The sequence below is a fragment of the Odontesthes bonariensis genome, chromosome 5 (assembly GCF_027942865.1).
Source record: "Odontesthes bonariensis isolate fOdoBon6 chromosome 5, fOdoBon6.hap1, whole genome shotgun sequence".
In the NCBI taxonomy this organism is placed as follows: domain Eukaryota; kingdom Metazoa; phylum Chordata; class Actinopteri; order Atheriniformes; family Atherinopsidae; genus Odontesthes; species Odontesthes bonariensis.
Window position 1 is genome coordinate 35,823,186 of NC_134510.1, and position 27,477 is coordinate 35,850,662.

General features: G+C 42.7%; 1 protein-coding gene across 1 annotated transcript in view; it reads right to left on the reverse strand.

The window, feature by feature from the left end:
• Nucleotides 1-26,839, reverse strand: part of plcl2 (phospholipase C like 2) — a 41,011-nt gene extending 14,172 nt beyond the window's left edge. Inside the window, exons 1-4 of the mRNA XM_075466248.1 lie at nt 26,443-26,839; nt 25,499-25,964; nt 5,573-8,053; nt 3,367-3,570 (exon numbers count right to left, since the gene is read on the reverse strand). Coding sequence (XP_075322363.1) covers nt 3,367-3,570; nt 5,573-8,053; nt 25,499-25,753 — 2,940 coding nt within the window. The 5' untranslated portion in view covers nt 25,754-25,964; nt 26,443-26,839. The remainder of the gene's footprint in view (nt 1-3,366; nt 3,571-5,572; nt 8,054-25,498; nt 25,965-26,442) is intronic.
• Between the last annotated feature and the right edge of the window lie 638 nt (nt 26,840-27,477).

Here is a 27,477-nt window from a genome sequence, read left to right on the forward strand (position 1 = left end):
ATAGAATCAGCTTTTAATCAGAATTACGAAATAAAGCTGAATTAATATCCGTGTGTGATGTCATCCTTTTTGTCAGGTGTTGAAAAAAAATAAATAAAAAAAACAATTTTTTTATTTTCGAATAAATAAAAAACAAAGACAAATCCACATTAAACAAACAGAAATATTATAGTGATTATACGGCTCATGGTGGGAAGTCTTGGCATATAAATGATATCTCGTCACGTTTATAGTGTAGGCTCGGTACGATAAGAGGAATCAGCTCTGGATGTAACAAAAGAAAAATATAAATAAACCAAGTTTTTCCAAACTGGGTCATTTTCTTCAAAGTTCAACTCAATTTCTCTAAATTTGTACGACCAGTTTGCAATCTGAACCGTTAATTTATTGGTAATTATGTTTTTCTGTTAAGTAAAACGGGGTTTTTCTTTGGTGATGGCTAAAACTTTTAAAATCTTAAGGTTGGGTATGGGTCAGCGAGGGTAAATTGCTGAATTGTCCAACCAATGCACAGAAATACGCATCTGCTCCGGGGGGTACTTGGTGCTACTGAAACCCACTGCGTACATTTTATGAGTGCTGGTGTGTATTCTGTGCAGGATGAAGCTTCTTTAATGCTGTGAAACCAAAGGAGCCTCTAACTGCAGACTGTGCAGATTGTTTACCCCCCCTCCCCTCCCCTTGTTTTTTGTTTTAATTACTCTGGCGGGGGAAACAAACATTTATATTATTTTTCTGGCTTTTGAGTGAAATGGGAAATGTTTAATCTGCATCCAGCCCTGCTTTAAATGACTAAATGTCTTTATCAGGCTCAGCTGCAGTCAGTACTGATGAGAACTTTTAGCCGGCAGCCCACTTTCTGCTCCTGCTGACATCCACAGGTCAGTCAAAAATGAAAACAGCCCATTTATCCCAAAGTTTGGATTATCAGATATTGTGTTTGGGGACTTAGTGGTAGTTTCTGGATCGGTTCTGAATGCATTAAATCCCCCTTAAATGACGTGGGTAAGGGACCATTTTTACCACATTTTGAATAAAATAATGTGATCCCTAAATTAAATGATGAACCTTTTAATGACACGATGTGGGAACTTTCAGATAATTAACTGAAACACTGCAAACATAAACAGATCAGAACTTATTTTTAAGCATATTTCCGTAGCCCATTGGCTGGCGCTGTGTGCAGGAGGGACAGTTGCACAAACCCTGTTATTGTGAAAGCAGTAATGACTAAGTTGTTTGGCTGTTTGCGTTACTCTGCAGCTGCAGCACTTAAAGCCGTCTCACAAGCTGTGATTACCTTCCTGATGGGTGAAGAAATTACTGTCTTGGTGGCAGACGCATTTCAGACGCATTTCAGATGCATTTAGATGCATTTAGATGCATTTAGATGCATTTCAGATGCATTTAGATGCATTCAGATGGATTTAGATGCATTTAGATGCATTTCAGATGCATGTTCCCATTTACCACCTCCCAAAGTGCCACGGTTAGTCCTATCATCACTATTACCTGCATATGATAAAAAGAAATGCTGGTATTTTCTGGTGGACGTTTGCTTAGTGATGGGATTCTGCCTGTAAACAGTAAAGGAAGATGGATGCTACACCTTCAGTATGCTTGACTGGCACAATCAGGGTTATTGCCAAATAAATAACTTCCTAACGTGTTGGTTGTGAAGTCTTTTCCATCTCCAGACTGAGCCCTTAGATAATCAGACCACTTTATCTAACACCGTGAGCTGGTATCACACTGAGCTTCTCCACCCTTTTTATTTTCCTCTTCCTCGTCAGCACGTAGATGGGCAGCGACCGAGACCCAGATTCTATTTTTGCCATTTGGGAGTGAAAGCCTGCCTACTCCCTGTGGTGGATTTTGACGCAGCGCCTAAATTTCTGATTGTACTTACATTTCTTTAAGGTTGCCCTCGCTTGTTTCCTGTATGCGTCTGTCTTCGTGCCTTCCTGCTCTCTGCTGATGGTCACAGCCTGCAGCTTCGCACCAGTTAAGCTCTTACTCTTCATTTACTAGAATGAGCTTTTCTCGTTTCTTTTCCTCTCATTTAATTTTACAGGAGCTCCCTCCACCAGAGACGATTACCTCAGAATGGTCACCTTCATCAGGCCGCATCTAAGTTTTCATCTTATTTATCTTATGTTACATTACATATGAGATTTCTGACACACCTTTTATCTAACAGCTGTAGGAAAACATGACAACAAACCGTGGTAAAGCCAACCTGATGACCTCACAGCGTGGCCTCCCTCAGTGGGTGATGTAGTGCAGCAAGGATGCTGAACAAGGAACATCTTTGGCCACAAATGTTCTTGCTTTTTAACCGTGCACTCAGGCTCCATCATTAGGCTCTGACCTGATTTTGATACCTGAATATAGATAATAAAAGATGTGGTGGAACAAGGCTGTAGTAAATTACTGTTTTGTCCTATAGTTGTGTTGTTCTTTTAATATTTCCTCTCTAACATCCTTGTCAGGGACAGAGCTCCTCCGTCCTGTCTGCTCCTCCTAACAGACGGAGATCACATCAGATACAGCTTCAAGTTTATTGAGCTACCATGAAAGACTCCGCTGTGGCCCTGCAACAAGACTCCATACGCCGATCCTTTAGCTCCTCTCAGACAGAACGCAGCCATTTCATCTCTTGTTGTGAAGCTAATTCGGATACAACGGTATGCGTCTATTTCCTGGATGTTAAGTGAAGCCGACACATTGACTGAAATTTTTCCAACGGGCTACAAAAACCAACATTTTCAGTGACTAACATTGGCTGACTGTTCAGTTCCTTTGAAAAGGATCGTCCAGTGTCTGCTGCATGCAGTTTTCTTCCTGAAACAACTTCCAACCCGTGGAATATTTTTACTTGCACACAAGTTCTCTGGTTCTACACTAAAATATCTACAACAATCTGGATCAGACTCGGTAAAATAAGCTTTCTTTTTCCTGAAATAAAGATGGAAAGCAGGCGTATTCGCGACGAACCAAGAGAGCAGGATGTGCTAACAGTAATGGTATTGCTTTGGAATAGCTTCTGTGGCATGTTGCGTAACTTGTGAACATTGATTTTATTACTTAACAGAGTTCCGGCCTGGTTACCTAACCCCCTCTGCATGTTCTCATTAAATTAAGTCAAGGTATTGATCGGATTGGACTCCAAGCCAGTTTGCTGGGGTGAATATGGTCTATCGATCGGTAAATTCATACATGAATGAACAACAGCTCTAATGAGATTTTCTTCTGCGCACCCATGCCTGAAAGTGGACATGATAGAAAAACCCGAACATCTGAGCACAGAGAAGTTAAATCATATCCGATGCTTAGAGTTTCTCGGTATATTTGAGGACAACTCACCATTTCGTATGTGGTGACAACTTTCTTGAGGACCTCCGGTAGCAGGCCTTGGGGTTCCAAGTTAGGGTACTGGTCGGTGAGGTTGAACACCAGGAGGGGGCTGTTGTCAGGCCCGGATAGCCTGGGGGCGAGAGCCAAGATGCACTGCTTCAGGTTAGCCACTGCTGAAAGGCCACACAGCTCTTTAAAGGACACTATGGCATTCTGCAGAGGAGAGAAAAACGACGTGAACTCCAGGTGCTCCATTTATCCAACTTCAGGCAAAACAGTGTGTAAGCAACATGGTGGCAGATGAGTCGGGGTTATGGACAGTACAGTAGGGGGCTACATGTTTGGCAAAGGTCACAGTTCGACTGGGCCATCGTCTTTGTGATCATTTACCTGCACAGGTGTGATTTAGTTTCTCTGAAGCCATATCGCTGCTGCTTATACTCTCTCTGGGGGAGACCATCACACGTGTAAGTGTAGCTGAAGTTACCGTGTTGTCTTTAAGCTACTGGATCGGGGATTTTGTCAGACGATGCGGCGGTTATAAAACACGAGACAATCTGGAAATGCTTTAAGCGACTGCAATCTTAACAGGCTGATGATCGGTCACAGATTAGTGTGGCCGTCGGACGAAAAGAAGCTGAAAAATATGTGAAATTCAGCTGCTTTGGTGGACGGCTACGCTTCGCCGTTTTAAAGAGACGGATCATGGAACTTGGGAACATGCACAGAGAACTTCGGCCCAGTTTAGTCATGCAAAGTGATCCGACACACATAAACAACCGGAGGGACAAACTGTGACGAGACGGCTGAGATGTGTTAGACTCAAGGCCGGCGGCTTGTTATCTCATAATGACTGCGATATAAACAGGGCGACCAAAATAAAACCCAATGCGGTGCCTGAAGAGTTTTGTGACCTCTGTGCAGCATTTCTCACATTTTTCATAGATTTCTGTGGTGGTTACAACAGAGCAAACTGGTGTTTGTACTGGAAGTAAATTCACACATCAGAACTTCATTTAACTGCAGTCTCATCATAATGTTCCTCAGAATGTCTGTTTTGACAACTGTACAACACACAAGGATAAGATCAAATAAATTCAGTCATGGTTGGTGATCTCTTTCCACAGAGGGAGTTATTTCAGATGCAAATCTGGTCCCAATCTCTACCTGAACTGGGGTACGGGAGGGTTTTTCTTTTTTAAAGAAAGATGTTTGGTATTTGATGGTAGGGAGCACCTTTGCACATGTAAAAGGAGACATTTTACTTTTACTGTAGCTCCAAACAAGGGACTTTGCTTTTAAAAATATAAAATCTGTGTCGATTTGAACGTCAAATAGGAAAATTAAGAAAAAAAAAGCAAGGGTCGTTGTTCATTAAAGGGATAGTTCGCCTCTTTTGACATGAAGCTGTATGACATCCCATATTAGCAATATCATTTATGAACATTTTCTTACCCCCTGCTGCGTCCTGTGAGCCGGCAGCAGGCAGTGATACGAAGGGAGAGAAAATAGGGCCAAGCGATTGTGAGGTCTGACTTTTTCCTGGAGAACCATTTTGTGATGCAAATGTATTACTCTTTTGAACGCATATTGTTTTGAGAAGCAAAACGCTTTATTTTTTTAAACCCCAACCAACTAGCCGGACTATCTTCATCAACACCAAAACGAGGCTGGAACTCTGCTCACAGGACGCAGCAGGGGGTAAGAAGATGTTCATAAATGATGTTGCTGATATGGGATGTCATACAGCTTTATGTCAAAAGAGGCAAACTATCCCTTTAATGTTGAGAAAAAGCATTTGATAACTACTTTTTGACTTTACAGTTGGAATTCTATCGAGGTCTGTTTTAATGGTACTCGACACCAACTTTGACATTTCGAAGTTTGCTTCAAATTTGCTTCGCTGGACAGTTATCAGAATTCAAAGCCACTCCACTGAAAAAAGTATGTGATGGCATTAAATTAAGTCCTTTTCTTTTTCATAAAGTGTTTAAAGAAGAAAATGTTTGACATTACCGAAGATGTATGTCGATAGCAAGCTCTAAAGGGACTCGTGAACTCAAGCTAGGTCAGCAAGTCCCCAAATCCCCTAACTGTAGGAGTCAAGTGTTCACACATCATCTCCATTACAGCATTATTGACTCAATGGTTCACACACGTCAGAGCTGGAGAACTGTAGTAATCGAAATAATCCTGGAGCAGTTTAATGTCTTACCTGCATGTTTTCTCTGAGGTCTGTGGCCTCCCTCAGTGGCAGCAGGGCTGTTTTAAAGACATCATCCACAGCCTTGATCAGCAGCACTCTCATGCTGGCATACTCTCTGCTCCTCTTGCCCTTTCGCACAGATAGCCCCCTTTTGTGGGGTTTGCCACCTCCCCTTCGATTAGTTATGGCCACGTGGACAAACAAGAAGGTGTGCGACAGAACTTCCCCCGTCAGAGTCTGAAGGGGAACGTGGCGGAAGCCTGGCTGCAGACACTCGAAGGGGATTGTATACTGGCCGATGAACTCGTCACCGATGTAGTCATCGTCGAGTACCACAAAGCGCACCATCGCGAGCTCGGGGAGGTTAATCTGGAACTCAAAGCTCTCGTCAAACAGGGGATTGTCCCCATTCTGGTTGACTGTTTTAGTCCTTTGTTCAGCACAGTCGGCGGGGATGCCGTGGATTTCCACATATACATAAGGATCTACCACATCTCCTTTGGCACCTGAACCTTTGGGTTTGGGGAAGTTTTGTCCGCTGATTATCTTGATGTGCAAGAGCTGTGGAGAAACACCAGGCACTGAATCTTTTGTGTTGGCACTGAAGTAGGAAACCTGCTCCCTCATGATGGCTGGACGGAGCACGTAGCCACAGTTGCCATTCTGGCGGAACCAGCCAATGTTTAAATCCATCATCAAGCCAGGAGTCTGGTAGTTCATGGCTACAATCTGACAGCCACACTTCCAGAAATCCTGTGGATTCATGTTGCTGGAGTCGATCCGCATAGGGCTCGGGTAAACTCTCGCAAGAAACTTCTTGTTGTAGTTGACAAAGTCGCCTGGGAAGTCGCAGGCACAGCGACTGGCGAAGACCTCGTTGAAGGAGCAGAGCTCCCAGTGCCTCTGGTTCTGGAAAGACGTCGGGAAGTCTTTGAACTCCGTTGACTTGCACAATGTTACCAGATCTGAGAGGTCCTTGGACAGCTGGAACTTTTTGGGTGCGATAGTCTGCTGCTCGGCGGACTCTATGCTCATCCTTTGAGACATCTCTGCGCCCTCGTCCTCGTCGGTCACCTCGCCTTCTGAAGCGGTGCAGTTGGTGCCCAGTTTCTTCCCCTTCAGCAGGAACTTCCCCTTCAGCTCAGAGGGAGAGGGAAGGTAACAGTCCTCGGGTTTTGGAGGATCCACGTGCATCTTGTCTCCCAGGATCTTCTTCAGATGCTGGAACATGACTCTCTGCTGCTTTAAGGAGCAATGGTTTTCTAAACACAGTATCAGTGGAAACTCAGAGGCAACAAAGGCGTACTTGTTGACGACATCGATTACGCTTCGAAAAACAATCTGTGAGGTCATTGTGTGGCCAGTGTAAATGACGGGTTCGTTATCAGGCCCGTCCCACACATCCAGCTCAACGCAGCGGCAGCCCATCTTCAGGGCACGGATGTAGCCCGTCACATCAGAGGGACCCCTAAACTGGTCTTCTATCAGGTACGTGTTGTGGGATGCATTAATGTAGTAGTGAGATAAAGGCTGGTTCATGTCTTGGCAAACCGATTTGTGCTCCGGGTCAAAAATGTGGCACTCTGACGACATGAGATAGTTGGAGAATCCATCGATGGAAAGCCAACCCTTGAGCCGGCCCTCTTTAGAAGGTTCATATTTCTGGATGACCTCCACACTGGTCTCTTCACTGACTTGAGCCATTCCCTGCTCTGCCTCCAGAAATATCATTAAGTCCTTGGTATCAAGAAATTCCTTGTTGCTGGAGAACTGCACAAAGAGAAAATAGATTTCTGGTCTGGTGCAAAGATCATGAAACACTTCAATGAACTCATCGTTTGTCACATCAGAACCAGTTTTGTCCTTCGCTTTGTGAACCTCCTTGAACTTGAGTTCTATTTTCACATTTTTAACTCCCGGATTCAGCTTTTTGATTAGCTGCACAGCAGCACATATTGTTATTTGTTTGCCGTTGTTAAGGTCTTCCTGATCAAAGAGGTCGCTCAGCCATGATGAGCGCATGTTGTTCTGACTGCTCTCGATCATGTTTAAGGTATGTTTCCCGTAGGAGATCAGATACCTCAGCCCAGTTATCCATATGTTTGCTACATCTGCTGTGTTTGCTACCAGGTCCAGGGACTCGTAGTTCTCCCCAAAGATGATTGAAAAAGCACAGTCCTCTGATATCTGATCATAGGTGCCGTTAGTTCTAAAAGTGTCTGTATTTTTGCCCGTCCGAACCTCCTTGATGGACTTTATGTCGATTTTTGCTTTTTCAGATTCCTTCTTTGTGGGTTCCCATCTCAGAGACTGCATGTCAGCATCGAGGAGGAAGTAACGGTGGTAAATACGGGAATTAGATCGAACTTTCTTCAGCTCTGAGCCATCAACCATTGCGCTGATGCAGTCGCTGGCGCTGCTGATCTTCTTCTCAGTGGGCATGCTGCTGAATGATACAGTCTTCTTCCTTTCTTTACGCTGTCTTCCATCCTGCAAACACATGAAAGAACACTGTGAATAAATAAAAATCCTTACACGCATAGTGAATGATAAAGTCATGGTACGGTTCACACTTTAAAGGGCTTCACTTTTTTTGGTTTTAACAAGCTGAGCAGAGCAGCCTGACAGGACTAAACCTTTGATGTGATCTTTCTTTTAAATTTTCTAAAACACTTGAGCGTAAGAGCTCAGAGAACACACATTTTACACGTTGCTTAAAGAAAGAACAAACGCTAATTTTTAATAAATGATGGTTTGTTTTCACCCAATCTTAATCAGAATTAGGGCACTGCATCTCTCTTCTCAATGGCTCTCAGTAGGATTGAAGATTGAATAAATATTCTAGCCTTGAAGCAGTCAGAACAGAACAACCAAATTAAGGCAGATCTCTTCCAGAACAATCGAACACACCATGCCGCCTGCTCCGGTGGACAGCTCAGCGTGTTACATCTTCCTCCCCGATCCCTTTCGGTTCCTGCTGAACATTTTCTGGGCACGATCGCAGCAGAAACTCTGTTGGGCGACTTAAGCTAGCTGTCACTGCTCATTACGGAGACGCAACAGGGAATATCCCCGAGGAGCGTATCGCCCACACAAATCCAGTAATCAACAGCAGCCACACTCTGACATTTACAATGAAGCCCTTTCCCTCCGCCGCAGCAGGTTCACACCGGCACAGCGGGTTGTTAAAACCTACTCACCAATCATCACATCATGGCTTTACTCTAAAGGAATTCAGCATCTGTGATGTTGCTGGAATAAGAGTACCTCATGCTGGACTCCTGCATAATGCAAGGTTAAGCTTACGGGATGTTTTTCTGCTGACGATATCTGGAATGATAAATTTGAGTACTCTGATAACCGTTTCCCCCACGGTCACAGCACACTAGCCCTTACTCAGCAGTTCCTGTTCGAGGCCGTGTCATGTCGTGTGTGTACTCGTTTGTTAAATAAGAATAAAAATCAAATGGAAGAGTGAGAGCAAAAACAGGCCTAGACAAAGTCTTTGCCTAAAATGCTGAAACGCTGCCTCTGAGCAACAGAAATAATAAACTGTCAGTCAGCACTTTTGAACATAAACACAGCCTAAAACAGTTATGTAACGTTGTCACCGGTTTAATTCATGGCTGGATTTTTCTGTTTGAGTCGAACAGAACAGACAGGCAGTTAAATATGACTGGAGACATCTTGGCCTCTCAGAGCCAGAGAGGGGGACGTCAGAACAAATGTTAACATGTTAATCTCATTCTTTTACGCCGTCTGCTGCTGAAGGTTAGTGCCTCACGTAAAAGAGGAGCTTAGACCTAAATGCATGACTAAAGATAATCCTTATTATCTAAAGAAGAATGTGAACATTTTGTTCTTCATGTTGGTGTTGAATTATGGTCACTACTTAAAGACGGCATGTCTGGTTCCTGCTATAGTCCCAGGCCGCCGTACCAGGATTTCCCTCCTTTAACAAACCTGGAAAACAATGCTGCACACACCCAGCTCGGTCTTAGCGTTTAATGTCCGTTGTTATGCAACAGCCTCTTTTTGGTCGGGAGTGTTTTGGATTTGCAAGTGGAGTTTCTTCTGTCCTTAAATGGTATTTAAAATAAAAGATTGGCTCAATTAGATAGTCCATTTATAGTTCTAAAAGATATTTTCTCCAGACACGCATCACTTATCTCAGTTCATCTCCATTTCTTGAAGTTGTACTGTTAACCGTCTCCAAAGTAAACTGGAGGTTTTATTTCTTTGTCACAGCTCTACGCCAATACAAGCTTTAATGGAAAAGTCAGCACACCGCCTCAGTAAAGAGTTTGATCCATCCTCAGACTGATTACCTTTAAGGGTTCTTTTTACCTCGAGTCTCACTGCAAACTGTGCAGTTAGCTGATGTCATTTTATTGGTAGAGTATCAAAATACCACAGGGCTGTGTGAGTGCAGTTTGTTATGAGTTTGAGCTGTGCAGAACATTTCATAAGCCGGAAATGACAGCACAAGTGAGCACAGGCTTTGTCACAGGTATCGATCAACAAACCTTGGAAAGTGTGTCACAAACTGGGTTTTTAGAGGTAAACAACCCAACATACTGCGCCACCATGCCGTTACTAATATCATTAAACTATTTTTACAGACACCATCAGTTTTTCACCATCTAAACCAGCGATACTCACTATTTTTTTCACAAGAGCCACATTGGCAGAGCAAAATCAAGGGCAGAGCCACTTTAATGACAACATACTAAAGTCCCTTTTAGAAAATATGCATTTCTACATATAAAGCATCCCACAAAAAAAGAAACAACACAGCCAATACATTTTCAATTAAGACCACATTTGCTTTAATACTGGGATGAGCGGAAGCTGGCGTGCATGTCCTTGACTTTCTTCATGTTGTATTTGTAGTTTGTTGTTGTAAACATAGTGAGACATTCAGGATGAGCATGGTTTTTGTGCTGGTTTTTGCCCTTTTTTAATTAAAAACCGATCCATTGTGCCTGCATCTCGCGCTGGCTAAAGGAGCTAGCTGCTCTGTGGTCAATGTAACGGTGGTTTAAGCGGGCTGCGTTGCCAGGTTTAACAGTGTGCCCCCTTTAGGAAACACCATTAAGCCTTAATTAATACAAATACTTAATACTGTGCAGTATGTGCTGTATATTATTTGAAAAATGTATTGTTACCATATTGTTATAAGCTACTCTATGCGAGTGCGAGCCACCAATTAGAGCTTGAGGGGCCGCATGTGGCTCGCGAGCCGTGCAATAAGTATCCCTGATCTAAACTGATATATTTATTTATTTTATTTATTTAGTCGTTTATTATTATTATTAGTTAGTAGTAGTATTTTTATTAGAATTTGTATTATTATTGTTGTTGTTAATATACAATCATTGTAAATATTAATAATTTTTTGACCCATTTGACTAATTTGCATTTCCCCCATTGGGGGATGAATAAAGTATTTTTCTATTCTATTCTATACTTTTGCGTTTTCTCATTCTCCTTCCCAGAAGAAACCCAGAAACAGATGCTTTGTTATTGCAGAGATAATACCAAAGGCAGTCCCATCCGGCTCGCCCCGACAGAAATGGCTTTACATACCGTTTCACTGTATGTCTGGAGTGTGTCTTTGTCGAGAGAGAGAGAGAGTTAGGCGCAGAAACTGACAATTAGCTAGCAACACAGAAGGAAAGTGACGGAGAGGAGTTGGCGTGTGTCCAACTGCTCACAGATCCCAGAGGACTCCGAATCCCCAAAAGGAGCAAAAAACACATTTTTCTTCTGGCTCAGCGAGCAGTTATGAGCCGTCTGTGCGACTGGGAACATCACATGAGACCCGTTCCTCTTTGTTCTGCTGTTCTACCTATAACGTCGACAACGAGAATCGACTGAATCCCACTGCGGTATAAATCAGCTTTCCACTCCAGGCCCGGCTGGACTGGCTTTAATATAAAGGAACTTAGATCAAAGGGTGAACATTAAAGCAGAAGAATAAGGAAAAACACAGCTCTTTCTTGTGCTTTTGTAGTGTGCTCTAAATGAGATGAATAAGAATCCCATTCCAACTCCAGATAACCTGGGCAGCAACACATTCTCCTGCATTATCGACTGCCCGAGCAGGCCGAGGCAACAAAGAGGTTACTTAAGAAGCTCGCATGCATCCAGCAGCTTTAACAGTGGGATATGCGGCCATTTTAATAATGCAACCTGACAGGGAACAAGAAGGAGGACTAATGAAGCCGCCCAGCACTAAATATCACACAGCAGAAGGGATTCTGTTGGAGGACTTCAAAGATGACCTGAAGCGACATGAAACACCGACATATCTGTGTGCTGAGGTCTAAAATATGTAGGAAAATAAGTTGTTTTCCTCAGATGGTTGTGTGAGGAAAGGGAACGCCCCCGCGTGTAGTTGGTGAACGCAGGCAGATGACGTGAGTCAGGTTATAAAATCACGAATCGTACCTGTGAAATTAAGGAAAAGAGAAGGAAACTAATCCAAAAGCCAGTGTGGTTCAATCGTAGTGCCGCTGACTTCATTACACCGATAATAAATAATCACAATATCGTCAAGCCACGAGACCACGATGGCTCTCTTCAACCAAGTCTGACCATTGAGAGTCTTCGGGTGTGTCTAAGTGGTAAATGAACAACATTTATATGGAGCTTTTCTCGTTTTATCGACCACTAAAAGCTCCATGTCACATGAGCCCGTTCACACACTCTCATTCAGAGCTTTTCTTTAAACGTGCACATGGCTGGACTAAATAAAAATGTCTTTAAAGAGACCAGAACTCTCTACTTTGTACGTTGGAAAACGTGTGATTTAACTTTGTCAAACACAACGTATGAGTACAGCACAGTCAGAGCAGGTTCTCCTCTATTTTTCTGGTTACCAGGGTTACAACTTCTGCTCATGTGATCGGTTTCCTGGAAATGAGCAACAGTGAGGACGACAGAGGGTATGTAAATAAAAGAAAATTCTGATTTTAATCATGAGAGTGGAAGTTTATTAGAGACATTAATCCTTCGTATGTGCTGCACGTGCAAGGAGCTCCTTGTTTGATTACAATTAACTTATGAAGGCTTTTCCCCCTCCAGCTGCACGGCTGTCAAAGCCAACAGCAGTACAGGCCCAGTACAGGCCCAGTACAGGCCCAGTACAGGCCCAGCACAGGCCCAGTACAGGCCCAATACAGGCCCAATACAGGCCCAGTACAGGCCCAGTACAGGCCCAGTACAGGCCCAGTACAGGCCCAGTACAGGCGCTGCTCTGGGCCATGTTAGAAGAAGAGTCTTGGGTTCAAATCAAGTGTGAAAAGGGTAAATACCATGAAAGCGCCAGCGTTTCCTGAAGAAATATCTATCCAAACATTCAGCTGTTGCAGGATATACGATTCACACTGATTCCAACAGTTACGTCTGTGACTGCAGCATCAAATTAATTGCAACCTTCGGTCACTTTGAGCCACAGAATCTACTGCAAAACCTTTTTGGGTGGATACACACGGGTGAACAAGCCGTGGCACGAAATTAGCACAAGCAGTCAGAATTTTTCTTTAAAGAAGTTATTCTGGGACAACACTGTCAGCGCTGAAAGAGAAAAAGCATTAACGTTCAGGTAAATTCTCCTTACGAGGTGCGAGTTAATTGCTGGCCCCCCAGTTTTCAGCAGATCGCTCTCTGTGGAGCTGTTCCAGGTCCAACATCATCAGCTCTTAATATCTCTGGCTCAGCTTTGGGACGCAGCCTCTCCTGGTCTCATATATTGAGAGCAGTAATCACAGTAACAATGATGCATGTGTTCGTTGCTGAATGTGTACTCCTACAGAGGATTGTCACTTTTTACATGAAATGTGGGGGATTTGGAAAATAACTCAACTGTAATGGCCGGTGAAAATTCAATATTTACGGTCTATAAACACATTTTATCTGTACAGCACATAAAGTTGGTGTACTTTACCGTCTCTCCTCCTCTTAGTGTTAACTGCAGCATAAGCAGTGTTTTAACAACGCACCGACTGCACTGGACATCAGTGGCAGACTGTTTATATAAGACGGGGAGCGCCGTGTATTTCTTCCTCCTGTTTGGCATCCCATCAGCTGATGACGCCCAGGCAGCCTCCACTCCTGAAGGATGCGTACCAGGGGGGACGTAAACGTTGTGCAGACTGAAACAGAAGACCGTCTGCACCAACATCTGCATACACGCCGCACTGCACCGATGAGAAACCGATGGAGGATAAAGCTGCGATGATGATAACAACACTGCATTGTTGACCTGCCGGCTGAGGACGATGGTAAGCAGCCAGCGCTCCTGCCGTTTCTACATTTCCTTCCCTGCTTTTCTTTATACTCAGATCTAAAACTGATAAGTCTCATGTGTGCACGAGCACAAAGATCAAAAAGGTTTGAAAATTAGATGTTGAATTAAATCATTTTATCCCATTGGTGGTTTTCTGGTAAATTTACATAAATATTTCAAAGATTATTTGAATCGAAATATAAAAGATATATATATATATATATATATATATATATATATATATATATATATATAGATAGATAGATAGAGATAGAGAGAGATATGTCTGACTGTACATGTACTTTCTGTTTAGCAGGAATAAAAAGGGAAAGTACGACAGCATTTGGTGTGAATATTTCTCTCTCAGAGAAGAAAACACTTGTACCTGGGACAGGAAACGACTCAGGTTTAAATGAAGGAGCTTTGCCAGGACATGTAAAGGTACAAGATGTATAAGATGTCTCAGGTCGTACAGTTACACTTCACACACCGAATCCCAACAAAGGAACTTAAAGCACAACAGTCAAGTCCCAGGTCAGACTGATAAAAGTCAGCATTAGTAATACTGGCACAGCTCAGTTCATGATAAGGTATGTTTGATGAGATTATTTCAGACACTGAGACTTGAAACACGACCTACGCCATAACCAAAATTGTCTCACGCTTCACTGGCTGCCATTTGCATAGGTCGTACACACCCAGCAGTGATGCTCATTTAAAGCAGCCTCACTGCCTCCTCCATGAAGCCAGGGGATCTCTGCAGGTTTATCAGCCAACAGACTGATTACCAAACATTTCATTTCCATCAAAGAAACGGAACCTTACAGATACATAAAATGCATCAACGTGTCTTCACGTGTGACGTTAATGCAAACAGCAAAGTTATACAACTCAGCGTAGATTTTATGGTACATCTGGACTTTGGAACGACTTTGGTTTGTGGTTTGGTCTAAGAAAGCTTCTCAGTTTACGAGGTCAACGTTAATTTGAATATGGAAAAAAAATGTGCAAAGTACATCCAGGTCATGGTAATCCCGAGAGATTGAATAATGGCAACTGGACCAAAGTCAACCCCTCACCCAAAAGGGCTTCTTCAGTTCTGAACAAGTTGGTGGGAAGTTTTGGCCTTGAAGTGGTAAAAAGCTTGTTCACACTGGACCAATGTGTGGTTGTTTAAGTCATTCTCACCTGTGAGTTCTTTACCTGGCTGTGAAAGTACAATAAAACTAGACTAAACAGCTCAGGAGGTCATTTAAACATTAAAAAAAGAAACAAGTACAACATAGCTTTCCAAAATCCTCCATAAATCCACAACCACAATGTATTTCAGTTCATTTCCATTCATCTACATAACAATCAGCTTAGATTCATGATTGATTGCCCTCTCAGTGGGATTTATTAAATACCTTCTGTGAGAAGACTCTAATATACAGGTTGGGCTGGCAGCATGATTACTGATCATTAAACTCAATACTTATTGTTGGAACAAGAATTTTCCTTGTGCTTTGTTGCATATTACAGTAGAACACCGCTCATAAGGGTGTTAATGGAGTGGAACAGCATTCCATCTTCAGATAACCAGGTGAGGCGTGCAGTATTGTAGGTCAACGACCCCCGAGCTGAGGAATGAATGGACCAAAGTGTCGTCCAAAAATCCAAACATGAACCTTCAGTGAATATGAAGCCGTCAGAAAACCCATCTGGATCACATTCAAACATGCGACCGACAAACACAAAGGAGAAGAATCGAGCTTTAACTGAATTTAGATAAGACGGCCGTGTCGTCTTCTACGGTGTCACGAACTGAGGCCGCGGTAAACTGACACCATCAGGATCAACTGAAGTTACTGAAGAGACAGCGAACAGTTGCTCCCAAATGTAAACGTCACCACAACGTCAGCGCAGGCACCGAATGAAAAGTCCAATAACACAGAGATTTATGAGGTTTTTATGCAAAGGCTTGAATGTGACGGGCTGTCGTTCGCATGTCGCCCACTTCAGCTTTAAACCCACCGCAGCTTAACGTCACCACATTACAACGAGAGTGAAACCTAAGAGAGTTATCCCAGCAGGAGAGTTCTGAAGGCGAGCCGACAGAGTTCCTGGTGTCACGACCAACTGATGCAGTAAACAGAATGAGCGCCTTGCTGTTTTATGCTTTATGCAAGCAGAACATTGTGGTTTACGTGGTTTCTACATGCAGCACAACTGGTTTTTATCTTGTCAGTAAAGAACACAAAGTCGTTTCAATGACCCAGCGGCACAGAAATTATTCACAATCAACGTTATTCAGTGTCTGAAAAGAGTTGCTGACACACCAAAACTCGCCTCTGACCTTTAGGATGTTAAAATGTCATCACTTTATCACTTCACCCTGTTACATATTTCTGTGAGGTGGCTCATTTTAGAGTCTGAACACCAACTTCTCAGCAGTTTCCCTCAAAGGCATTCGAAAGATGCCGTGTTGATAAGAGCAGGAGAGGCAGCGGGACCATCTGAAAACAACAGGCTCTGGCTTCAGAATTTTAATTTCACGTTTAACATTCTTTGACGTGCCCTGACCTGAATGAATAATTACATACAATATGGTTGTGCCTGTGAGGACTATAAGCACTGCAGGTCCACCATAATTAGCAACACGTTGTTATCACAGCCCGTTTACATCTCCAACCAGAGCTGTGAGAAATAAATTAATACAATCCTGAAGGAGCAATGAGGGGGATCCAGTTTATCTGCCAGGATCTGAGGTGGGAAGAAAACTGTAATCACCGGGTCACCGTTGCTCCTTTCACTGGACACCCACGTGCAACCTGGTTACAACTCATCCATCACCAGGCTTTGTTCAGTTCTCAAAGCTATGGTTGAGCTTCAGAATAAGCAAAGCATGAACATTTTCAGATCTAATTTGCACCTTTGCAACAATGCTTTGCCGTAGCTTTAAATCTAATTTCATCATTTTCTTCGTTGTATTTGTATGCTTTGTGCAAACTGCACTCTGGCACACCTTTTTACGTTATTCATCGAAGCACTTAAAGGTGGAGAGGGGTTCAGCGGTCTGTAGCTGCACAACTTCAAAGCTTCAAGCCTCTGCTGGCTTCAAACCGCCTGAGTGACAGGTTTACAGGTGTCTGCGAAACACAACCAAGCAGTTTCCAGCACCAGAAAAGACAGTTACCAGATAGCCAGTCAATACATTTATGTTAAAACAAATATAAATAAGAATTCCCGTGGTCCGACTTAGGCTGGACATTTAAGGTAGGCTACATGTTAACATATTAGTTTGATGAACACACCCAGAAAGTACTTAATATATTCACTTTGACTCAATCTGGCCTCGGCACTCCGTGCACGCTCATCAGTTTTCACCTCAGCTTTGAACCGAAAGTAACAGAGGAAGCCCGTGCAAAGAAGAACAAGAAGCTGATAGCAACAGCATAGAAACAAAGGACCTCATCTGTACGAGAAGTTCAATGTACTGCACTGTAAATCATTCACCACTTGAAATGGTTCCAGTCTGCCCCCATTAAAATGCTTTATCAATGGTTTGGTCTGTGGTGTAATATCAACCTATGATAGGGGGCATATCACCACCTCTCTTAGCGGAGTCGGGCCTACAGGACCACAGTTGATAAATCACTCCACCTCCATGCTTGTACACTGGGACGGTCTCTGCGCTCACGCCAACACGCTCATCAGTTGTATTCAATGAGGCCACTTAATCAATAGACCGTTTGATCTCTATAATGCAGTAATAGCTGAATAGATTGTTTGTTTCATTAGTGTGCAGACAGGGAGAAAAGCGGGGAAGAATAAACTACTGTTAACAACCACAGAAGCTAACAGGTTGGAGGGGAACCAAAAGAAGTTCATGTCCACAAAGAACCTGCAACAAATGCAGCCTGATGATAATGAAAGATGATATTCTGACTTTACATGTCAGAATATCATCTTTCATATCAGAGTATTAAGGAAGTGTAAATTTGAAAGATAACCAAAGGTGTTATTTTGTCAGCCAAGAACAGAGGCAGTGTTTTTTGATATTTAGAATAGTCTTTAAAGAAGGGGAAGTGGAATAATTTGTATGACCATCTTGTTTTTAAGTGGCACTTGGTGATAATACCACCACGCAGTGGCAGTAATGCAGCAGGCCGTTAGCCAACGGCCATAATGTAGCCTATTATTGGACAAATGGTCAAATTATTCCCCCCTGATTTAGACTCGTACTTATATTTGAACGCGCAATCCTACCAAGAACCACTGGCTGGGCATTTTTCTTGTGCAAACAAACAAATGCACACCAACAAAAACTTTTACAATATTCAGGTCGTCGTTAACTGGAGCAGCTGTTACTATAAGAGTGTGGTTGGTGTTGTCCCAACCACATCCTCCCATCAGTTCAGAGAAGAGCTTTAAGAAGAACTCGGAGCTCTGACAGAGTGAGGCACACTGCATTGGTAACACTGGTCCCAACCCTTCACAACCACCACACTTCAACACTTTATGCAATCAGGCGGAGGTGTCATGAACAAAAAAAAGCTGTCGTCAAGAAAAAAATCTAAATGCGGACGAGGGCGTGGCGGCCATATTTGGTTTGCTTCATGACATTCAAATATGAGATTCTCAGTTCCACAGAAGTGAAAATAAATGTGATTTATTCGTCCTACTTATTTACTTCTGCTTTAGCTTCAAAGAGTATTTTGTGATTAAATCAGTCCAAATAACGATGGCAGTCCATTCATAAAATGTATTTCTCTTTTTTAGGTTTGTTGGTGTGCCAGGGGCATTTGTTACGGATGATCTTTATTGATACTTCAATCGTGATTAACACAAAAAAGGCAAAAACTGTCATTTTGACCATTTTACGTACTTTAGTGTGTATATTCAATTAAAATTGTTTTCATGTAATTACTCAAAAGGCAGAGAAAATATGATCCCTGAATGATACTGAACAAATTTTGTTGGTGCGGTGAGAACTGAAACTACTAAAAAAGTTATGCATTTGTCTCACTTGCTAACAAACAGGCTAACTATTTAGATTAAATGGGATAATCAGCGATAAGAAAGCTGAGAAGCCTTTAGACAGCGTCTTCAAAGAGTGATAAGACGAGAACGCTGGCAGCTACAAAGGCTTTGGAGATGCTTTAGATCCTTGACAGTGATGATTCTGAAGCAGGGGAACCGTCTGGGGTGGAAACTCACAGCAACCATTACCGAGGGGATGAAAACACTTTATTCTCATGAAAGCGTGAATAAGAGTCCACACAAAGGGAAAAGAAGCATCATGTCCTCCGAGTCATGGCACCCAGAACGGATTGTGAAAAACGGGTAAAGATGGGAAAGTACGGACTGACCCTCGGCTAATGGAGCATCCAGGGAGGCAAAATGACCCGACCAAAGCTGCAAAGCACAACACTGAAGATGCCCTCGTGGCCTTGACTGGCCCATGACTGTATTTGATAACATTTTTGACCTGGTTGGGATCAATGCAGGCATTTAGCACAGCAGCAGCAGAGTCTCCCAGACAAAGTCAATGCTACCGCTGGCACAAGAGCTCAGAAAGCAGTTCAGCAGGTCACAGTCAGCCACAGGAGCAACTAAAATGCATCCAAAGGAGGGCTGACTCTACCGAAAATTAAGCTGCTATCAAAAATGCACGACAACTGCTGCAGGTGGCGTGGACCTGCGAGCGGAGATTGTGCCGACGGTGACGTTAAACTTCTACATATTTCAAATGATTCTTTCTTTGCTCCTTTTTTTATTAAGTTTGTCTGCAGCATTTTTCCACTTTTTGTTGTTGCTGTTATACATATTTAATGACTGGGAAAATATGTTCAATTATTTTAGTTTATTAATAATACTGAAGGCTAAAAGTATTGCATATACTCATCATGAAAGATGATACAAGTTGGAGTAAAACACTCTCTGGCATTTCTAGTGTTAAAAGCCCTGCCTGTACATCCAGTTCTATTAATGGTGGCTTAATGCGACGTGAGTTTTAGCTTCAAGTTATTCCAAGTCATCTCCGCCGTGACTCAGTGGACACTCACCCATCTGTGTGCTGCGTTGCTAAGCAAATGCCTTGAAAATCATTCAGTGACCCAAGTAAGCTTCAGTTATTCCTTATTCCTCATTGTGATGTCTTTCGTCATGTTGCTTCACATGACAGTTGAGCTTTTTTTTTTTTTAGTGATTCCTCTTTTGCACCGATTCCTCTGATACTGTATCCTAAATACTAAATAGTAATAATAGGTTTTTATCTAAGAAAGCCTTTCTCTGCCTCTCCTTTGACAGAATGCTTTAAGTTGAATAGAAAACATCTTAGCTTGCAGACGTTGACATCCCACTAACATAAACCACACTCACACAGCCTGAGAACTGAGGTAAGTCCTTGTGTGGTAAGAGATTGCTGCAAGCTTTACGAGGAAGAAAGGTCAATAATGGGCTCATCGGTGCCCAGACAGAGGTCACGGCAAAGTTCAACCTCCATATTGTGTCAAGAATGTCGTCCTTGTAAAACCTGCCGGCAAAAAAAATGTGAGCAATCGAAAGCGGTCCAATGCCAAAGAATGTAAACAAAGCTGAGAAACGTCACCGAGGTATCAGACGGCGGAGCTGTCACCCTAAACAATTACACTAAAATTCACCCGAACATACCAGACACTTTCATTTTTCCATAGATTTACCAGAGATGGTAAGATTTACTTTAAAGCTCACTGACCGCAGACAGAAAACCAAATCTCTGACTCCAACTAATTCACAAACCCTCTACAAGCCAAATATAAAATCCACTAAAATAAGAGGTATTGATTTCAGACATCTGTCAGGAGTCATTATGGCACTATGCTGTGGTTATGCTCTGTGGACAACACAGTGAATAAAATGCACCGGTGCGTGTTTGATTGGAGCGGAGCTGAGAGCAGTTCATGTTAAATAAGTTGATGAAAAACGGCAAATACAATAAAAGCTCCCCAATGAGCATTAACGAGTTCGAAACTAGAAAAAACCCGAAGTCGAAATGCCTGAAGGTGAAGCCGAATCCAAAGTTTTGATAACTTACAATGTGAATCGGACCTGGAGCCAGCGGCTGATCTTTGTTTGAAAAAGGTTTCATCCAGATGTGCAACAGTTGCATAGTGTACAAGGTAAAACAATATTCAGCTCAGGCTCACCAGAAGATGTGGAATGTTCTTCCACTTTGCACAACGCACAGCAGCTGCAGTACTTTAGGTTGCAGCCCTGCCAATAAAGAAGCACCGCGCACATCATCTGCCAGCGTTGTGGCCCAATATTAGTTAGAAAACTAGTTTGCAAACTCGGCCACAAACATTTAACACGAACCACTCGACAAGTGTGATGCAGTAAACTAGGAGGGGACAGATGCAACTGCAGCACATCTGCCAGAAGCTTTTTAAATGCAGGATGCTGCTAATCAATAAAACTTAGTGCATCCAACCACACTGCAGACCTAAAAGAAGAGCTAAAAGCTGCCGTTCTTTACATGCTTAAGTTGTATCGATTGAAAAAGGATTGTTGAAGTGAATCTGATTCTCAGAAACGACATGTTTGCAGCCCATCAGAAGTGACACAATTCGTTAGTTTAAGCCTAATCCCTGATGGGGGACATTTTGGTCCACTTGGGGTGTACTTTCACCTCTGATTTCACACTGTAGATAGTGATACTCATCATATTTGGTCCAGTTGTGCATTTTTTACTATTTTTTCAAATTTCAAACACACATCATACACAATGCAATTTTTCATTGTGTAGAAAAAAAAACTCCTTAATTTCTTTAAAGAGACATTTTTGTCCCCTTTTAAAACGACCTAAAAACATCATATATTAATATTTTTATGGATGTCTATGGGAGCCGTTTCTGTAATCTGCCATTGCAGAAAAATTAAAAAGCTGTAAAAACTGATGTTGTAGCTCATCAATGACTATATATCTATAACTATATCCCAGACCTAATAATCCCCCATAGAATATTTCACTTTGCACTGCATACATTGAAAATACAGCAGTTTTTGTGTGTGTGTTTTAACAGAAATTGTTGTTTACCTCATATACACTGGTATTTAAAGGTTTTTTTTTTTTTTTTAATAATTGAAAGCCTGGTAGTTATGATCAGAACTGAAGTGGAAGAAAAGATTTATGAAAAAAATATGAAAATATGGTCATTTGGGGATCATTTTAGAAGGGGACAAAAATGTCCCTTTTCAGAAATGAAGTTGTGTTTTAAATCAGGTATGAGGGTTAAATACATCTCAACACACTGACTGACTTATGGCATAAAGGAGTTTACCTTGATTTTTCCTCTTAAAGCACCACCTCATCTCACACACTTTTACTTTGAAATGAAACAACAAGGTAGGCATTTTCTGTAAACTGGATATTTATGACCTAATCCTTTATTTATCTGTAATGCAGCTGGGATGGAAGGGATCAGAAAGTCTTGCAGTGAAGTCTACAGAAGCAGTGCTGCTGAATGCTGTGCTGGTGCTGGTTCCATTTTCAGTCAGGAGCACCGGTGCTTTGAGAGGAAACAGCTACTCTGGAATCCTGGAAACTATTTCTTAACCACTAGACTCATTCGGTACACACATGCTGTCGTCTAAACAGACAGTTAAGCCGAGTATTTTCACCACAAAGCACTTAGAACTTATCATCAAATGGAGAGTTAAAAAAGTAAAACAAATGGTCTCAAAATGCCGCGGCATCTGTGCGGCTCGTCCCGATGCTGCTTTGAGTCTTTGCCTGAAAATATTTCCTTGAAAGACTGACGACTTTGGTTAATACACACAGCTAACCGCCTCCTTAGCATTTCCTAATTTGCCTTTATAATCCGATGCTGCGACAGCCACAGCAGCACTGGGAAGCTTTGCTGAACAGACTGCTGACAGGAGCATGAGAAAGTGTCTCCGAGGTTTTCAACAAACTGCTAACGAATGCACTGAGGAAGTGTCATCATCTTAGGTACCCTTGAGCAATGCTCCCAGTGTCTGCACTTATGAAATAAGTCAACTAAAGCGCAAAGTTTGGGCTGGAGGCTAAATATCACACGTGCACGATGGAGCAGTTTGGAAACCTTTGGGCAGAAGCTCACCGTTTTCACATCCCCTTAAAGATACGTAAGCCTAGCTAAGGCTGAGCGTCCTTATCAAAGGTTTTCTGTGATTACAAATGTTTTGTTTTATTGTAATAATACCCTTTGCTAACAACAGCCAATTGACTGCTGCTCGTCAAATCTCTGATGTCTGAATGTTTCAGCAGATATTTCAGAGCGTTTGCAGCAGCTGTGCGGAAGGCAGATGAATTCAACATTTCCACAGCATCCTTTCTGCGTCACGCACTGACACTCATTCCCCTGCATCTCCTCCCTCACATCTCCATCCCGCTGCGATGTGCTCATGTGGACAGCAGCTCCGGGCAAAGTCCAGAGCAAACCGTCTGCGCTTTCTCTGGAAAATCTCCGGTGTTCATGTGTGGAAAGGCCTGCTTCAGTGGTGGGTGAATCTGTAAATAACACTTCTTTAGCCCTGCATACAATTTCATTATCGATTTTTTTCCAAATGTCTGTAATTACACACACACACACACACACACACAGAATCTAATTTAGAGGCAGAGTTAGGGGCAGCGACTGTTCTCGAGCACTCGTGTAGACTTTTTAATATCCCAGCTATGCTCTGCACATATATGTGGGATTCTGCTTTCGGAAACCTTTTACATGCTACCTGGAGAGTTCTGATGGAAACCAGAAATACTGTGGCATGTAGGGGTGGGACCATATGCTTTGGTCACGATTCTAAGATACCGATTCGATTTGAATTCTTGATAATTGCGATTCTACAAGTATTGCGATTCGATTTAATCAGTAATTGCAATTTTTCTTTTCCTTCTTAAAAAACAAACAAGTTGAATCGTACACTTCAAGAATGAATGTCGTTCCCATAAACAATGCACATCAGTCTGTGTCAGGCAGTCCAGCAGCTGACATTTATTTCAACCGAGACAAAAAGAGGCATTTTTTAAAGTTTACAGTTAGAAAATCAATTGAAATGTCCACACAGCACAAATGTGGGCTAGTTTTAACATGACTTAATGTAATGAATTGATGAAGTTTTTCTGGACACGGATATGACGGAATATAATCGATTCCGGGGAGAAAAAAAAAAATAAATAAATCGATTTTTAAAATCATCCCATAAAAAAATCGCGATATATACATGAATCGATTTTTTTCGCCCACCCCTAGTGGCATGTGAACACCTCATCCAAGTTCCTGAACAGTCCACTGGTGGCTGAAAGGATCCGAGTTTACACACTACTGAACAAATATCATCAGAAGCCTGGACACCCATAACAAAGACTCACATTGAGTGGAAACACCACATCATAAATAGGTTTGACACCCGGATAAGACATCCATAGAAATGAGCAGCATGTGCACTGAGCTGATCAGTTGTCCGATGCCTTTCATTTAGGGATCTTAAATAACATTTACAGCCCAAAATGTTTAGGCTATAATCTCATACTAACTTTGTTCCAATCCACAGCTGTTTAACAGTCTAAGTTTGCCGGGGAGCTCTACTGGAATCATCCAGTTACAGATGTGATACAAAGGGAAGAACTAACAATCAAGCTGACAATGACCCCGAAAGCACACGTCAAAAAGGTTTAAAAACAGTTGCATAGTCTTTGAGCCCTCGTGTTCTGAGGATGGGAGCGAGGAGACCACTCCCAACAGGATGGAAATGTTTTATCGCAGGAGATCGGACAACTTTTTGTGTCGTAACCATTCTCTCTAAAAGTCATGACACACAAAACCAAAACCAAGAACCGGCTGTGATATATGACCCCCCGCTGGGCCTCATTAAAACACACCAAGAAGAGGAAGAAATATGTCGGACACTAAAAACTGAACCGAGGATGATCCGACTTCATACAAACGTAGCTTTGTTTACATTTTTCACCATGCTGAATAATGTACTGACAAACGCTCCTTTCTGCGCTGCAAACTTATGTCCTCTGGCAGGGATCGCACATCCCAGCTGCCAGTATGATGTTGTCTTTGCGTTCAAGAGCTGTGTTTTTTGTCCAGATGTTGCTGACAAGGGAAAACAGCCTTCATCTCTGATCATTCTTCACATAGATTTTGCTAAAAAAAAAAAAAAGTAACGCGAACAGAAACTATAGCTGCAAACTGGATCCCCTAACGTGTTTTAATCTGTCATACATCTGCCTAACACAAAGACCATTGTACATTCAGCCACAGGCCCCTCGTGAACATCCGTTTCTCCACACTGGGATTCACATCCTGCCTCTTCAGAAATACATATCATGGCCACATTACAAGCCCAGCTCTGCAGTTCAAACTCTTATTACAAAATATTCAGACATAGCACAGGATATGCTTTCTGGTGACCTCATTATCAGTGCTTGCTGTGGGAAACACCTGTCCCAGGATGAGCATGAGGTACAGAAACCTTACAGAAAAGCTTCTATAGGATGTGTGCAGCAGACACAGCTTAAGAGGTTTAGGCTCTCATGCTTTGCGGTGGAACTTCAAACAAACTGTTGTTTTCAGTGGAAATACGCAGGCTTGCCCACCAGAATGCATGTCACAGTTTTCAACGATTACCTTAATAATGCTGCTCCTGCGGGGGATTTCTGATTTGGCATCCTCTCCGACGGGGCTGCTGGCGTTTTCCACCCTGCTTTGGCTGCCAGGTGAGACGAGGGATCTGGAACCGACCATTTTTTCTGATATCCCACAGTCTCCATTCAGAACCGACACTTCCACGCAATGCGTCTTCCCCGCTGCCTCGTCGCCGGGCACGGCCGTACCCCCGAGGTTCAATGGAGGCAGGCTGCCGTCATCCCCAAACTCCGCCATAGGCACTTAGAGCACACACACACTCTCTCTCTCTCTCTTTCACACACACACACACACTACCCCAGCCGCTGGGTAGCAAAGCCTTATGTTTCAGCTTTACTCCAATTTCCTGCCTCGTTGCCTCAAATCTGCCATATCACCTCCTGGCGCACATATCCATCAGGTTCCTACAGAATGAGGGGCTGCTGCTTCTTCCTCTGCGCACTGAGCTCTGTGAAGACACACACCACAGCCATTAGCATAATTGAGCAACCTGACATTACTGGGAGCAGTTGGTGTTAAAACAGAAAAACCGAACCAGGCACAGCCCCGGAGAAGAAAGAAAGAAAGCATGACGCCGGGGCGTTCGGCACTCTCTCAAAGCGGATGTTAACTCAACCCGTGTCGGCTTGTTAACGTTAAAAAGCATCACAAGGAAACGCATAACGAGTCGTTTTCATCCCCACAGACCACCCCGGTATCCCCCCACCTCTATATACACTGTCACTATTCTAATAACCCAGCCCGCTTTCATGCGCTAACGGTCGTTTGGAACGTTGAGGTAAAAAAAAACGTTAAAGAGCCGTTTGGAACGTTGAGGTAAAAAGAAAAAAAAAAACGTTAAGAGCGCGTCAACGGTCCAGTCAACCGTCCGTCGCTCAAAAGTCATCATTAGCTTCATGTGTTGCACGCTGGCTTTGTGTACTTGCCTCCGAAGCCGCCTGCTCTCTTTCATGGGTCCTTCCTTTTAAGTTGTTGCAGCGACAGACGGAGAGCCAGACTGCCGTTCGGCGTTTGTGCTCCCGCGAGCTCAGCTCAGCCCAGCTCAGCTCAGCTCAGCTCAGCTAGTTAGCCTGTTAGCAAAGCTCAGTCACTCGCTAGCTGGTTGAAGTTAGTTTCCACAGCCAACAAAGTCAAAGTCCAACCGGCAGCCGCAAACTCTGGTTGGCTAATTAACGAATCTGTTCACCCCTCCACGGCGACTAATCAAGGCAATAAGCGCTCACTCTGTTTATCTCGTGATAAAACCGTGATTTTGCCGTTAAGCGAACGTCTTGATAAACCGTCACTTCACTGAAGTCGTTTCCAAGGAACAAAGTTGTATATGTCTCGTGAGCGCGCAAAAGGCAAAACAAGACGTGCTTGTCAGTCAAACCAAATTATTCTGCTCACCACACACACAGGGACCCGCCCCGTGTTCACTCCTCAGACCTGCAGAAGGTTCAAAACCTTTTCAGGAGACATTCAAACTGCTCACAAAACTCACAAACTCACAACAAAAAAAGATAGAAGTGCAACAGAAATGCTAACGAGTTAGAAGGAAACTACAGAAAAATAACAGCACACAATTCAACACAAACGCATGCAAACGTCATGATAGAGTTCGAAAAGACGCTTTAAACTGCACACATTCATAAATAGAATAGACAACATGTAAAAAGGAAAAAGAATGAGAAATAAAGCGCACATAAAACAGCACAAAAGTCAACAATAAATTACAGATTTTCACAAAAACAACATTAAAGACCACAAATGTAATACTTACAAATTAGGAATGAAAGACAGAACAATGCTTGATAGCACATACATGCCAAACGGGACGAGATCACCAAGCTCTGTTTTAGAGAAAACCTTTCTCTGTTTTCTCTAAAACAGAGAAAAGTTTAACAAGAAAATGCACAAAACAACAGAAAAGCCACCAAAAACATATTTACAAATTGGTATAAAACTCAGCAAACAGAAAA